The sequence below is a fragment of the Eriocheir sinensis genome, chromosome 30 (genome assembly GCF_024679095.1).
Source record: "Eriocheir sinensis breed Jianghai 21 chromosome 30, ASM2467909v1, whole genome shotgun sequence".
Classification (NCBI taxonomy): Eukaryota; Metazoa; Arthropoda; class Malacostraca; order Decapoda; family Varunidae; genus Eriocheir; species Eriocheir sinensis.
The window spans coordinates 16900809-16917361 of record NC_066538.1 but is presented as its reverse complement, the minus strand read 5'-3'; the positions used below and the strand labels follow the sequence as shown (position 1 = coordinate 16917361).

General features: G+C 38.8%; 1 protein-coding gene across 1 annotated transcript in view; it reads left to right on the top strand.

Moving 5' to 3' along the window:
- Positions 1-16553, top strand: part of LOC127005342 (immunoglobulin superfamily DCC subclass member 3-like) — a 322301-nt gene that overhangs the window by 192452 nt on the left and 113296 nt on the right. The window contains exon 4 of the mRNA XM_050874109.1: positions 4934-5112. Coding sequence (XP_050730066.1) covers positions 4934-5112 — 179 coding nt within the window. The remainder of the gene's footprint in view (positions 1-4933; positions 5113-16553) is intronic.

Sequence of the window (16553 nt, the reverse complement as noted above, 5' to 3'; positions counted from 1 at the left end):
AAGAGGAAGAATAGGAGGAATGGGCTAAGACGGTAGGTAGTGAGTTTAGTTGTTGAAGGAAAAAAGAGAGAAGGAGGAGGAAGAGAAGAAGAAAGACACGTAGTAATGGGTTTAGGTTAGATAAACTCAGACTCATCAGGGACATAGGCAAGTATTGGTTAACTAACAGAGTGGTGGATGAGTGGAACAGGCCTGGCAGTCATGTGGTGAGTGCCAATACTAACAGAGTGGTGGATGAGTGGAACAGGCCTGGCAGTCATGTGATTAACAGAGTGGTGGGTGAGTGGAACAGGCCTGGTGCCAATACTAACAGAGTGGTGGATGAGTGGAACAGGCCTGGCAGTCATGTGGTGAGTGCCAATACTAACAGAGTGGTGGATGAGTGGAACAGGCCTGGCAGTCATGTGGTGAGTGCCAGTACTAACAGAGTGGTGGATGAGTGGAACAGGCCTGGCAGTCATGTGGTGGGTGCCAATACTAACTGAGTGGTGGATGAGTGGAACAGGCCTGGCAGTCATGTGGTGAGTGCCAATACTAACAGAGTGGTGGATGAGTGAAACAGGCCTGGCAGTCATGTGGTGAGTGCCAATACTAACAGAGTGGTGGATGAGTGGAACAGGCCTGGCAGTCATGTGGTGAGTGCCGGCAGTCATGTGGTGAGTGCCAATACTAACAGAGTGGTGGATGAGTGGAACAGGTCTGGCAGTCATGTGGTGAGTGCCAATACTAACAGTGGTGGGTGAGTGGAACAGGTCTGGCAGTCATGTGGTGAGTGCCAATACCATAGATACATGCAAAAAGAGGTTGGATAAGTTCATGGAAAGTGAGGTTAGGTGGGATTAGGTTACTTTGCTACTACTACTACTACTACTACTACAAACATTAATACACACACATACATACACACACACACACACACACACACACACACACACACACGCACACACACACATGCGAAATAAAACGCTTAGGACAGGCTGGCGACAAGACCGGAAGTCCCGCCATTACCCTGCAGAGAGAGAGAGAGAGAGAGAGAGAGAGAGAGAGAGAGAGAGAGAGAGAGAGAGAGAAGAGAAGAGAAGAGAAGAGAAGAGAAGAGAAGTGAAGAGAAGAAGTATGGAGAAGTAACAAGAAAAAGAAAAGAAAAAGGAAAGAAAAAAATGAAAAATAAGAAAGAAAGGAGAGGAGAGATGAATAAAATAGAATAGAAAAAAATTAAAAGAAAATAAGAGAAGAGAAACGGAGAAAATATGAAGAAAATAGGAGAGAAAAGAAGAAAAAGATAAAAAAATGAAGAGAAGAAAAGAGAAGAGAATAAAATAAGGAAAAAAAGAAGAGAAAATAGGACGTAAGAAAAGGAGAGAAAAGACACTGTAAAGAGAGAGAGAGAGAGAGAGAGAGAGAGAGAGAGAGAGAGAGAGAGAGAGAGAGAGAAGAGAAGAGAAGAGAAGATGAGAGAGAGAGAGAGAGAGAGAGAGAGAGAGAGAGAGAGAGAGAGAAGAGAAGAGAAGAGAAGACAAAAACTACATAAAAAGTCCAAAACTATTCATAACCCTTACGTCCATGTGTGTGTGTGTGTGTGTGTGTGTGTGTGTGTGTGTGTGTGTGTGTGTGTGTGTGCGTGCGTGCGGGAAATATGAGCTGCCCGTCAAACTTGTGGAGACCGAGACGGAGAAGAAAAAAAAAAAAGAAACTGAAGCCGAAGTTTGAAAGTTTGCTGAGTTATAAATGGACTGAAGAAGCATAATGGGGAGGAGGAGGAGGAGGAGGAGGAGGAGGAGGAGGAGGAGGTGAGGTGAGGTGAGGTGTTAGTGAGACGAAAGGGGAGATGGGATGCAAAAGAGGAAGGTCTAATAAGTGATAGTGATGATGATTGGGATAAAGGAAGAGGAGGGGGAAAATGAAGGGATGGAGCGAGGAAGAAGAAGGGAAGGAGAAAAGGAATGGGAAGTAATGGGGGAGGAAAGGGAAGGAAGGTGGTGAAGAAGGAGAAGAAGGGATGAATGAGGAGAAAAGAGAAGAGAGGGAATGGGAGAATAGAGGAAGAAAAGGAAAAGAAGGAAGTGATTGAAGAAGCAGTAGAAGAAGGATTGAAAGAATAAGGAAGAAGGTAGAAGTGAAGAAGGATGAGGAAGTAGAAAGGGTGACGAAGAGGAGGAAGGAAGAGGAAGATGAGGAAAGGAAAGGAAGGGAGGCGAAGAAGCAGAAGAAGGGTTGAAAGAAGGTAGAGATGAAGAAAGGAGAGGAAGAAGAAAGGGTGACGAAGAGAGAAGTAGAGGAGGAGGCGGAAAGGAAAGGAAGAAGGTGAAGAAGCAGAAGAAGAAGAAGGGTCGAAAAAATGGGAAATAAGGTAGAGATGAAGAAAGAAAAGGAAGAAGAAAGATTAACAAAGAGGAGGAGGAGGAAGAGGAAGAAGGAGATAGTGAAACGAAAGAGGAGATGAGGAATAGAATAAAAGAAAGGAACAAGAAGTAATGATGATAATTAGGTGAAGGAGGAGGAAGAAGGAACTAAGGGAAAGAGAAAGGGGAATTAGATAAAGAGGATCAAAGAGAATATTAATAACCAATAATAATGATGACGATGATGATAATGGGGTGGAGGAAGAAGAAGAAGAAGAAGAAGAAGAAGAAGAAGAAGAAGAAGAAGAAGAAGAAGAGGAATGAAATAAACAATGTAGAAATGAGAGAGAGAGAGAGAGAGAGAGAGAGAGAGAGAGAGAGAGAGAGAGAGAGAGAGAGAGAGAGAGAGAGAGAGAGAGAGAGAGAGAGAGAGATTGTAGGTTTCATAATGAGTCAATTTCGGGAGTAGGGAGAATTAGGAGAGAGGAGGAGGAGGAGGAGGAGGAGGGAAGCGGAATGAAAGAGGGTGTAGGGTGAGGTACTGGTGATGAAGATGGTGATGATGGTGATGAAAATGGAGGTACTTTTTTTAACTATTTATGTCATACATATCTTTTTCTCTATCCATTTTTATATCTATCATTTTTTTTCTTCCTTTCCTCCTCTTCCTTCTATTCGCTTTTCCTGTCTAACCTCTCTCTCTCTCTCTCTCTCTCTCTCTCTCTCTCTCTCTCGTCCTATTCCTCATTTTGCACTCCCCTTTATTTTCTCCTCCTCCTCCTCCTCCTCCTCCTCCTCCTCTTTCTAATTAACACAATTATCCTCTATTGATCATTATTGGATATTTCCTGATTTTTTTTCTTTCCTTTTTTTTTTGTAAAGGGTCTGATGTAGGAGGAGGAGGAGGAGGGAGAGGGGGAAGAGTGGTCAAGGGAATGAGGGGGAGGGGTAGGTACAGAAAGAGGAGGAGGAGGAGGAGGAGGAGGAAGGGCATTATTGGGCAAGATAGAAATTTAAAAAGGCCTAAATGGAGAGAGAGAGAGAGAGAGAGAGAGAGAGAGAGAGAGAGAGAGAGAGAGAGAGAGAGAGAGAGAGAGAGAGAGAGAGAGAGAGAGAGAATAAAGAAAGGGAGGGAGAGAGGGAATGGATAAATAGAGAAATGATGGCAATAGTTGATTATAATTTGATAGAATGTGTGTGTGTGTGTGTGTGTTTGTGTGTGTGTGTCTTTATCTATCTATCTATCTATCTTTTCCTATCTTCTTTATTTTATACTTTATCTATCTATATTTATCTATCTTTTTTTCTATCTATTTAATTTTCTTTTGACTTTCCTGTATTCTCTCTCTCTCTCTCTCTCTCTCTCTCTCTCTCTCTCTCTCTCTCTCTCCCATCCCCTCCCACACACATTCCCGTCTCTAATATGTCCAAAGAAAACCTAACTCGCTCGCTCATTGGCTGATACCTTTCCCCTTGAGTGGACGTGGCGGCCTGTGATTGGCTGAAAGGAAAGGTAGAAAGGAGCTCGCTGATTGGCTGCCCGGCTCTCCCTTTCCGACCAATTAGCCGCTGCGCCTGTTTGCTTTTCATTATTCACCGGGAAAATAACTTTGAAATTAATGCAAATCCGTGGCGGCTTCTGTGAGTCTATATAAGAGAGAGAGAGAGAGAGAGAGAGAGAGAGAGAGAGAGAGAGAGAGAGAGAGAGAGAGAGAGAGAGAGAGAGAGAGAAGAGAAGTGAAGTGAAGTGAAGTGAAATGAAGAGAGAAGTGAAAAGAAAAGAGATGAAAGGAAAGAAAAATGAAGGAAAGGAAAGGAAAGAAAAGAAAAAAAGAGAAGAAAAGAATATAAGAATAAAAAAGAGAAAAACAAGAAAATGGGTAAAAATGACACTGCAAAGAGAGAGAGAGAGAGAGAGAGAGAGAGAGAGAGAGAGAGAGAGAGAGAGAGAGAGCGTTGGTGATTTACTAATATAATAATCATTCTATAAATCTGATAAGCGTCTAATCTTCTTCCCCGAACTCCGAGGCGGCGACTGATTACAATGGGGACGCTGGCTGTTGTTGTTGTTGTTGTTGTTATTGTTGTTGTTGCATTTTATTAGGTTACGATTATTACTAACGTGATTTATTTATTTCATCGCTCGCTGGCTTTGTAATAATTTCGTATGCGTATTTTTTTTTTGGGGGGGGGTGCTGTCGTAGTAGTAGTAGTAGTAGTAGTAGTAGTAGTAGTTGTAGTAGCAGTAGTAGTAGTAGTAGCAATAGTAGTAGTAGTAGTAGTAGTAGGAGGAGGAGGAGGAGGAGGAGGAGGAGGAGGAAGAAGAAGAATTAGAAGAAAAAGAAGCAGAAAAAAACGAAAAGAAAAAAGAATTGGAGGAAGAAAAAGAAGAAAAAGAACAAAAAAGAAAAAGAAAAGGAAGAGAAGGAGCAGGAGGAGGAGGTGAAGGAGGAGGAAGAATAGGAGTAGTAATAGTAGTAACACCACCACCATCAACATCACCATCATCACCACCACACCACCACCATCACCATTATCACCATCATCACCACCACCACCACTAATAACCCATCTTTCCTTCCCCCCCACAGACGTCCTTCGGTGCTCGGTGCTGCTGGTGCTGGTGCTGGCGGGGGGCGGGGGGGCGGCGGGGGGCGCGGGCGAGGAGGGGCGTGGGCCTGTCTTCCTGCATGAGCCGCCCTCTCGACTACACTTCTCAAACACCACGGGCGCCCTCCTGCCATGCTCGGCCCACGGGACGCCGCCGCCGGTGAGTACAGAGGGGAGAGTGGATGTAGGGGAAGAGGGAAGTAGGGGAGGTTGGGGAAGGTGTGTGTAGGGAGGAGGGTTGGAAAGGGGAGGGAAGGGAAGGGGGAAATTGTTGGGTTAAGTCTATAAGGAGATGGTGTACGCGGGGAAGGGAGAATAGATAGGATTGAGGGAATGGGAAAGTATCGGGGAATAGGCTTGTTTGGGGAAAGTGGGGAGAGGACGGGAAGGAAAGGGAGGATAGGGAAGAAGAGGGGATGGGGAGGAAAGAGAAGGGAAAAGAGTGAGACAAGAGGAGGAGGAGGAAGAAAAAGAGGAAGAAATGTGTTGTGTGTTGTGTACTTCCTTAGATAACTCTACCTGTGTGTGTGTGTGTGTGTGTGTGTGTGTGTGTGTGTGTGTGTGTGTGTGTGTGTGTGTGTGTGTGTGTGTGTGTGTGTGTGTGTGTGTGTGTGTGTGCTTAGATATTCGTATTTTTAGCGGATTGAGTCAAGCTGTTAATGTGTGTGTGTGTGTGTGTGCGTGTGTGTGTGTACTTTCACCGTTGTATGTATGGACAGGTTTATTCATGTGCGTTATTATGTATGTACGAGTCGGAGTGTGTTCACTGATCCCATGTATGTATGTATGTATGTGTGTATGTGTGTGTGTAGGGTTGTATCTGCCTGTCTGTCTGTCTTTATAAATTTTTTTTCAATATATATTTATCTAAAGGAAATATTAAACGCAAATAACTATATAAAACAAAAACTCTCAACATATATATTATTTTTCATCACCAGTGTCACTAAAAAAAAAAGATTGTTTCTCCATTTTTCTTTCTCTTCCTTTCTTCCTTTCTTCCTGCCCTTTTACTTTCTTCCTTTCTTCCTCTTCTCCTTTCTTCTATTCTCATCGGCCTCCTTTCTTTTCTCCTTTCTTTCAATCTTCCTTTTCTTTCCTCCTTTCTTTCTGCCTTCTTTTCCTTCTTCCTTTTCAATTTCTTCCCTCAAAATATAATGAACACTCTCTCTCTTGTATCTTTCACCCAAGCTGTCTGTCTGTCTCTCCATCTATATCTATCTGTCTGTCTTTAAGCTCCTCTCCTCCTCTATTATGTATCCGCGCTGTATTATGTATCTGGTAGCGGCGTCCATCACTTATGTATCTTGGAGGCATGTATTAGGTCCGCCATGAATTAATTACAGCTATATTTTCAACGGCTAACTCTTGGCCAGCAGCTGTTTTATATTGGAAGTGTGTGAGTGTGTGTGTGTGTGTGTGTGTGTGTGTGTGTGTGTGTGTGTGTGTGTGTGTGTGTGTGTGTGTGTGTGTGTGTGTGTGTGTGTGTTTGTGGGTGTGTTATTTCGTCAATCAATTTATCTTTCTGTATCTATCTATCTATCTATCTTTTTATCTATATATATCTATGTTTTATTCATCTTTTCATCCTATTCATTTCTTTTCATCAATCTATCTTTTCGTTTTGTCCTTATTTTTATTACGTATTTTTTCCTCTCTATCTTCTATATTGCCTTTTATTGTTTTTCTTTGTCTTATTTTGTCTGTTTTTATTTATATTTAATTTTTCCTTTTTATCAATATTTCGGTTTTTTTTCGCTTATTTTCCCTTCTTTGTTTTGTTTATTTATTTTTTTAATTTTTCTTCTTTTTATCAGTGTTTCGTTCTTCTCTTTCTTTATCCTTCCTGTTGGCTGTTATTTTTATCTTTCTTTTTTTCTTTTTTTCATTTATCTCCTTTTTATCAGTTCTTTTATCATATCTTCTCTGTTCGCTTTTATTTTTTTCTTCTTTTTTTTTTTCTTTTTCTTTTTTCTTCTTTTTTTTTTGGTGTCGGGAATATTTTTTACAGTGGAGTTCAGTATTTTTTTTTCTATTATTTTCGTATTTTTCTCTTTACTTCATATTAGTATTTCGTTTATTTCCATTTGTTTACCTTCTCTATTGTCTTTTATTGTTTATTTCTCTTTCTTTTGTTTTGTTTTGTGTATTGTCATTTTTCTTTCATTTTTCTCCTTTTTATTAATGTTTTGTTTTTTCCTTCTCTTCTATCTTCTTCTTTACCTTTTATTGTTCTTTTTTTTTCTATTTATCGTTTTTGTCCTTATTTTTATTACGTATTTTTTCCTCTCTATCTTCTATATTGCCTTTTATTGTTTTTATTTGTCTTTTTTGTCTGTTTTTATTTATATTTAATTTTCTCCTTTTTTTCCCTTTTTTTCGCTTATTTTCCCTTCTTTGTTTTGTTGATTTATTTTTATTTTTCTCCTTTTTATCAATATTTTTCGCTTTTTCTTCTCTTTTATCTTCCATATCGGTTGTTATTGTGTTTTTTCTCTCTCTTTCTTCCTTTGTTTTGCCTTCTTCCTTTATTCTCCTTTTTATCAATATTTTTCGCTTTTTCTTCTCTTATATCTTCCATATCGCTTGTTTCTTTTTTCTCTCTTTCTTCCTTTTGTTTTGCCTTCTTCCTTTATTCTCCTTTTTATCAATATTTTTTTTTCTTCTCTTTTATCTTCCATATCGGTTTGTTTGTTTTTTTCTCTCTTTCTCTCCTCTTCTGTTTTGCTTTCTTCCTTTATTCTCCTTTTTATCAATATTTTTCGCTTTTTCTTCTCTTATCTTCCATATCGCTTGTTTTTTTTCTCTTTTGTTTTGCCGTCTCCTTTTATTCTCCTTTTTATCAATATTTTTCGCTCTTTTCTCTCTTTTACCTTCCATATCGGTTGTTATTGTGTGTTTTCTCTCTTCCTTTCTTCCTTTGTTTTCCCTTTTGTGTTTCTCTCTTCCTTTATTCACGGTTTTTATGTCTTCTTTTATTATTCATTGGTTTGTTCCCTGCACATTTTATTTCTATTGGACACAAACGTTTTTCTAGTTTTTTTCTTTATATTTCTTTTTTTCAATTTTGCCTTATTCCTCTTTTCTTTCCCTTCTTCCTCTTCTTTGTATATCCTTTTTCTTTTCATTTTTCTAGTTCTTTCCTTTATTTTTTTCTCGTTTTTCTTTATTATTTTTTTTTCTTTTCTTCGTATTTCCTTCTTTCTTTTCATTTTCTAGTTCTTTTATTATTTATTTTTTACTTCTTATCGTTATTTTCCTTGTTCTTCTCTTCTTTTTCTTTATTTTTCGTCCTTTTTTCTTTATTTTTTACTTTTTATATTTGTTTTTCCTTATTCTTCCTTTCTTTCTCCTCTTCTTCGTCTTCGCTCCTCCTTTCTCTTCTTTTTCTCTACTTCATTCCCTTCTTTGCATATATTTCTTCTTTCTCTTCTCCTTACTTCTTCTTTCTCTTCTTGGTATTTACTTATTTTTCTCTTCTTCCTATTTTCTTCTTATTCTTCTTCGTATTTAATTCTTACTTCTTTTTGCTATGTTTTTCTTTTCCTTTCTTTCTGTCTATCTTATTATTCACTATTTCTCTTATTCTCTTTTCATTCACTATCTTATTCTCGTTTTTATTTCCCATTTTTTTATTTGTCATTTTCTCCATTATTTTTCTTTTTCTCTTATGCAATGTTTTTTTATATTTTTTTGTTCCTTTTTTTCCTATTCTTTCTTTATCCTTCATCTCTCTCTCTCTCTCTCTCTCTCTTCCTATTTCGCCTATTCCTGCTTTCTTAACATGTTCCTCTCTTTCTCCACTCTTTATTCTTCTCGTTATGTTTTTCGTTTTTACTTCCGGATTTCTTCTTCTTCCTCTTCTTCTTCCTCCTCTTCCTGTTCTTTGTCTGTCCGTCTCTTTCTGTTTTATTTCCTTTGTTTGTGATTCATTTAATATTTTCCTCTTTCATTTGATGACTGCATGATACTTTTCTTCTCTTTCTCTTCTCTTTCTCCTCTTTTTCTTCCTCTCTTTTGAAGTCTTTGTTCGTCTTTCCTGTTTCTTGTACATGAGTTTTCTTTTTCTCTTTCTCTTCCGTTGTTTCGTTGTTTTGCTCCATTTCTCTCTTATTTTCCTTTCCCTTCCATTCCATTTTCTTTCTCTTACTTAATTTCGTTCTGTTTTATACCTTTTTTCTCTTCTTTTCCTTCTATTCTGTTCCGTTGCTGCTTTTCTTTCCCTTCCTTCTTTTTTTTTCCTTTCATTCTGTTGCATTGTTCTTTTATTTTCCCTTCATTCCCTTTCCTCATGTTCCGTTACTTCGTTCCCTCCCGTTCCGTTGTTCCGTTCCTTTACCTTACATTCTCTTTCCTTTCGTTTCCGTTTTCCTTTCCCTTCAGTTACGTTTTTTTTATCTTTCGTTTCGTTCAAGTTTTCATTTTTCTTTCCTTTCAATGTTCTTTTCCTTCCGTTCCGTTCTCTCGAGGCCTTCCACTCCGTCATGTTCCGTCGTTCCTTACCCTCCCGTTCCGTTCCTGTATTTCTTTTCCTTCCCTCTTCTTCAGTAATTCCAAGGCGTTCTGTTCCGTTCCAATATTCCTTTTCCTTTTCTTTCCGTTGTTCCTTTTCCATCCGTTCCGTTCCGTTCCTGTTCCGTCGTTCCTTTCCCTCCCGTTCCGTTCCAGTATTTCTTTTCCTTCCCTCTCCTTCCGTAATTTCAATGGCGTTCTGTTCCGTTCCAATATTCCTTTTCCTTTTCTTTCCATTGTTCCTTTTCCATCCGTTCCGTTCCGTTCCTTCCGTTCCTGTTCCGTTGTTCCTTTCCCTTCCCTCTAATTCCGTTCTTTCTCTTCCGTTGTTTCGTTGTGCTTTGTTCCGTTCTCTTCCTTTCCCTTCCTTTCATTTACTTATCTTGTTTTGATCTCTTCCATGTATTACCTTCTTCCCTTTTTCTTTCCTTCTGGTATTCTTCCCTTCCTCCCGTTCGCGTGTTTGGAGGCGTTCAGTTCTGTTCCGCCGTTCCTTTCCTTTCCCTTCCTTTTTCTTCCCTTCTAGTATTCTTCCCTTCCTCCCGTTCGCGTGTTTGGAGGCGTTCAGTTCTGTTCCGCCGTTCCTTTCCTTTCCCTTCCTTTTTCTTCCCTTCCTTCCGTTCGTGTTTTTGGAGGCGTTCAGTTCTGTTCCGCCGTTCCTTTCCTTTCCCTTCCTTTTTCTTCCCTTCTAGTACTCTTCCCTTCCTTCCGTTCGCGTGTTTTGGAGGCGTTCAGTTCTGTTCCGCCGTTCCTTTCCCTTCCCTTCCTTTTTCTTCCCTTCTAGTACTCTTCCCTTCCTTCCGTTCGTGTTTTTGGAGGCGTTCAGTTCTGCTCCGCCGTTCCTTTCCTTTCCCTTCCTTTTTCTTCCCTTCTAGTATTCTTCCCTTCCTCCCGTTCGTTTGTTTGGAGGCGTTCAGATCCGTTCCGCCGTTCCGTTCCTTCCGGGTCGGCCCAATATTTGCGCGGGTCAACAAGTCGTGGCATTAATCACTATGGGAACAGATTTTTTTTTATTCTTTTTTTTCTTTCGTTGCCCCTCCCCCCCCCCCCTCCTCTGTCTGTCTCTGTCTGTTTGTTTGTCTCTGTGTGTCTCTGTCTGTCTGTTTTCTCCCTGTCTCTGTCTGTCTGTTTTCTCTCTCTCTCTCTCTCTCTCTCTCTCTCTCTCTCTCTCTCTCTCTCTCTCTCTCTCTCTCTCTCTCTCTCTCTCTCTCTTTTTCTTTTTTTAATTTTCTTCCTTTTTCTTCCTATTTTCTTCTTCTTCCTCTTCTTTACTTGTATTTATTCATTGTTTTCATTTTCACTTTTTCACACTCTCCGTTTTCTTGTTTCTCCTCCTCTTCTTCCTCCTCCATCTCTTTTTTTTTTCCTCCCATCTCGTGTCCCCCATTTCACATTTTTTCAAGACTTTCAATTGTTTAACGACCCTCAAGAATCGGGTCAGCTCGCCAGGACGTCATTTTAGGTCAGGCCGGGTCAGTCGAGGTCACGGAAAGGTCAAAGTAGGTCACGTATAAACAAATCAGGTCATTGTGAATAAGAAGATAAAGTTGTATTAGTGAAGCATAGAAAGGCGGGTCATTTTTTAAGGTTAGGTCAAGTGAGGTCATATGAGGTGAAATTTAGGTCGACTCACTAATGCAAGAGTTATACAGCATCTTCACTCTTTCATCGTATTCACTGGTAGGGTAAATCTTACTCATGAAATAGGTGGAAAGTAATAATAAAGAAATATGAGTTAATTATGAAGGAAAATCAAGTAAATGTAACAACTGAAATGTGGAACAGAAAGAAAAGGAAAACAAGCATAGACTGAAGACGAAAGAAATAAAAACAGGAAAGAAAACAGGAAAATGAAAACGAATTACGAAGATAAACAAACTAAGGAGAAAGAAAAGAGAAAACAAACACGAAATTTAGAACGAAAGATAAAGAAAAACAAACTAAGACGAAAGAAATTAGAACGAACAAATATAAAGAACGAAAAGAGAATAATAAAAGGAAAAACTCACACGAAAACAAATAAAGACAAACGAAGACCAGAATAGATCAAGAGAAAAGAAGGATACTCAAATAGAATAAAGGAAATAAAAGATAATCTAAAAAACACAAAATAGAAAAAAACGAAAAAAAACGAAAAGGAGAAAGACGAAGACGAAGACAGATGAAGAGGAAGAGGAGGAGGATAAGGAGATCACGAGGAGGTCAAGGAAGGAGGAGGAGGAGGAGGGGGAAGGGAAGAGGGATGAGGGAGAGAAAGAGGAGAGACAGAGGAGAGAAGAAGGAGAAGAGGAGTAAGCGTAAAGAAGTGATAATGGAGGGGAGGAAAAGAAGAGAAAGAAGAGTGATTAAAGAAGAGGAAGAGGAGGAAAAGAAGATGAAAAAGAACTGAAGGAAAGAGGGAAATAAAGGAGAAAAGAAGAAGAAAAAAATACTCGCAAGAAATGAAGAAAGGAAGAAAGTAAAGGACAAAGAGTGAAGAAAGGGGTTGATAAAAGGAGAGAGAGAGAGAGAGAGAGAGAGAGAGAGAGAGAGAGAGAGAGAGAGAGAGAGAGAGAGAGAGAGAGAGAAGCAGCCAGGTCATCCAAGGGGGGAGAGGGGTGGCAGGGGAGGTCAGGATTAGGTCAGGTCATCAGCCAGGCAGGTCACGTGTGTCAGCCGTCGCCGGAACTGTCCAAGAGGAACCAAATGTTGACAGAGGGCCGACCCGTCTTGACCTGACCACCGACCTTGACGAGGAGGAGGAGGAGGAGGAGGAGGAGGAAACAAGAAAAAAAAAGATGAAAAACAGAATAGTAATGAAGAAGAGTTAATTTAAAGGAAAGACAAAATGATAGAAAGAGTTAAGGAGGTGGAAGAAAGAGAGGAGAAAAAATAAATAAGAATAAGAAGAAAAGAGGAATATAATTGAAGTTAGAGGAGAAGGAGGACGATAAAAAGGATGAGGGAAAAGAGGAGGAAAAAAGAGAGAAGAGGAGAAGAAGAAAAGAAGAAAATGTGAAAGAAGAAGAGCAGTGAAGAATAAAAGTGAAGTTAGAAGAGAAGGACAATAAGAGGTAAGGAGAAAGAGGAGAATGAAGAAAGAAAAGAGGAAGAAGAGGAGTGTCATTGTTTTACCATTATAAAAATACGTAAGGATTTGAGAAAGAAGAGAAGTAGAGGAAGGAAAAAAGTGAAGGAAAAAAAGGAGAAGGAGGAAGAAGAAAAAAGAGAAAAAGAAAAAAGAATAGAAAAATACCAGAAGGAGAAAGAGAAGGAAAAAAAAGACGACCAAAAAGGAGAACAAGAATAACAAGAAAAAGAATAAGGAAAAAGAGGAATAGAAAGAGATGAGAATAAAGATCAAAACAGGAAAATCAATAATAATAATAATAATAATAATAATAATAATAATAATAATGATAATAATAATAATGACTAATAAACAAATGAAAGGTAAAAAAAAAGCGAAGAAACGGAGAGAAAAAAGAGAGAGAGAGAGAGAGAGAGAGAGAGGTAATGAGGCGTTTAGCGTAATTGTCAGGTAACAGGTAATAATGGGACGCGAACAGGTGCGAAAGGTGAGGTGATTAGGCGAGACTGGAGACACGGAGGAGGAAAAAATAGGAGGAGGAAAAATCGGAGGAAAAAAAGAGCAATAATGAGACTGAGGAAGGAAGGAAAAGAGGAAAAATAAGAGAAAAAGAGAAAGGAATGAGAAAAGGGAATTAGTATGAAAGGAAAAAGAAAAGGAGTAATAATAAAGGAGGAAAAAGAGGAAAGAAAGGCGATAAGAGACGGAGGGAAAAATGAAAGGAGGAAAAATAGAGGAAAAAAGTACAGCAATAAGACGGAGGAAAGAATGAAAGGAGGAAAATAGAGGAAAAAAAGGTAATATAAATAGTGAGGAAAATTATGGGAGGAAAAAATGGCAATAAAAAGATGGAGAAAAATTGTAGAAGGTAAAATGGAGTAACAAGATGGAGGAAAGAAGGAAAGGAGGAAAAATAGAGGAAAAAATAGTAAGGAGGAGGAAAAAAATAGAGGAAAATAAAGGGAAAAAAAGAATGAAAGGAGGAAAAATAGAAGAAAAAAAGGATAATAACAAAACGGGGGAAAATTATAGAAGGAAAAATGGACGAAGAAAAAAAAAAAAAAAAACAAGACGAAAAGAAAAAAAATAATAAAAAATAGGAAGAAAAAAAATTTGATAGCAAGAAAATGAAAAAAATAGGAAGAAAATTTGAAGAAAAAAAAGAAGACAGGCAGTGAAAGAGGGGAACAACGCCATGAACCTAAAAACAAACACACAAACAAACAAACGAAGAAGATCAGAAAAGAGAAGAGAGGATTATAATTATGTATATATGAATGATGATGGTGGCGATGAAGGTGATGAAAAGGGTGATGACGTGGAAATAGTGGGTGCGAGAGGTGGAAGAGTCTGAGTGTGGAGTTGTATGGGGAAGCTTCGTATAATCCACCTCCTTTCTCCTCCTCCTCCTCCTCCTCCTCCTCCTCCTCCTCTTCTCCATCCCTGTCACTTCTCTTCGCCTCTCCTCTTCATCTCTTCCTCCGTATTAAGCAAAAGAGAACAAGCAGAGAGTGATGATGAAGAGAAAAATTTGTATGAGTTAAAATGGACCTCTCTCTTGCCATGAATTGTGATAGATAGATAGATGGATAGATAGATATATAGATAGATAGATAGATAGAGATGAGGGAAGAGAAAGGAAAATTGAAGGTGAGGAGAATTTATGGAAAAGGAAGGAAGGAAATTAAAAATAATGAAGGAAAAAGAAATGAGAGAGAGAGAGAGAGAGAGAGAGAGAGAGAGAGAGAGAGAGAGAGAGAGAGAGAGTAAAACAAATTGAATCTTTCGGATATTACAGACCATAAACATCAATAAGAGAGAGAGAGAGACTATTGGGACTTCCGGAGAATAGTTAGATATGTATGTAGACCAGAACACACACACACACACACACACACACACACTGAAAGATTTATATACATCGCCTGAAGATAGATAAATTGAAAAGGTTCTCTCTCTCTCTCTCTCTCTCTCTCTCTCTCGATTCATAATGGACTCCGTGGTAACAAAAAACGTCGAAACAAAAGAAATAATAATAATAATAAAAACAAGTATTACCATTTAGAATATTGGTATCATTGTTATTATAATTATCGTAGTAGTAATAGTAGTAGTAGTAGTAGTAGTAGTAGTGATTTTCTTCAATATGTTAAAAGAAAGGGATGTATATATTTTTTCTGGTTAATAATTGTAAAAAGCTGTAATAAGTCATGATAGAAAATATATATAGTGAATTAGTGAATACAAAAAATGAAAGCCGAAAAGATTAGAAAGGAGAGAAGAGGATGATAATTTTGTATATATGAATAGTGATGATGGTGATGATGGTGATGGTGAAGGTAATGTAAAGGGTGATGATTCTAAAACTACCACCACCACAACCACCGCCACCATCACCACCACCACCACCATAATAACAACACACACACACACACACACACACACACACACACACACACACACACACACACACACACACACACACACACACACACACACACACACACACACACACACACACACACCTGTATCAGATTCTCTTCAAGTCATTAACGTTAATGAGCTGCGTCTAATTATTATTATTACTCCCCGCTGACTCAAGGCTCTCCCCTGTGTGTGTGTGTGTGTTCGTGTGTGTGTGTGTGTGTGTGTGTGTGTGTGTGTGTTTCTCTTGTATGTTTCTTCCCCTGCTTTTTCTTTTTCTCCATGTGTGTGTGTGTGTGTGTGTGTGTGTGTGTGTGTGTGTGTGTGTGTGTGTGTGTGTGTGTGTGAGTGTTTCTTTTTTTTTCCATGTTGTGTGTGTGTGTGTGTGTGTTTCACCTCTTCCTTTCTTGTTTTTTTTTTTTTTTTTTTTTTTGTTTAATTATTTTTTTTATATATTTTTGGTTTCTTCTATAATTCATTTGTTTCTGTATAATATTCTCTTTTTCCCCTTTCTCCTTTCCTTTGTTTCATTTTCTTTGCTTTGTTTTGTCTTTCTTTGTATTTTCTTGCATCTTATTTATATTATTCTTCATTATGATTATTGATATTATCATTATTATTATTATTATTATTATTATTATTATTATTATTATTATTATTATTACTATTAAAAGAAAGAAAAAAAAACTGGAGAGCATAGGGAAAGACAAAGGAAGGAAGGAAGGAAAGTAGAATGAACTGGAGGAAGTCGGGAAAGAAGGAGGCAAGGAAGGAAAGAATGTAGGGAAAGACAAAGGAAAGAAGGAAGAAAAAACTGGAGGACGTAGGGAAAGAAGGAGGGAAGGAAGGAAAGAATGTAGGGAAAGACAAAGCAAGGAAGAAAAGTAGAACTGGAGGAAGTAGGTAAAGAAGGAGGGAAGGAAGGAAGGAATGTAGGGAAAGACAAAGGACGGAAGGAAGGAAAACAGAAAGAACTGGAGGACGTAAGGAAAGGAGGGAAGGAAGGAGAGAATGTAGGGAAAGACAAAGGAAGGAAGGAAGGAAAATAGAAAAACCTGGAGGACGTAGGGAAAGAAGGAGGGAGGGAAGGAAGGAAGGAGGGAGGAGAAGCATTTCAAAGTCTCCCCATTACCAGAGTCTTCCTTATCTAAACGCATTTCTTTGATCTTTTGAGTGTTATGTTAGATTCCTTGGCGTTCTTCTGTATTTATACACAAGGAAGAAAAGAAAAAAAATAAGGTGATATGAGGCATTTAGAATAACATCCTTCACTAGAATCTCGCTTCATCAATATCCTCCTTTGACTGAGCATCATGTCTGATTCATTTGTCTTCATCGGTATTTAAACGCAAGGAAGAAAAGAAAACAAGGAAGGAAGGAAGCAAGGGAGGGTGAAAGGAAGTATGTTGGAGGACAACGATTGCCAAAACATTTTTTTTTCTTACGTCTTCGCCTCTGGTGCCGGTAGGCTTTCTCCTTAGGGCCAGATTGTCGGCCCCAGCCCGTTGTGCCGCATGCAAGTGTTTATTGTGATGCCATCTTGCATTGGCTCATGCTGCTCCCCGGAGCTCATCTTTGATCCTAGAATCTAGAGT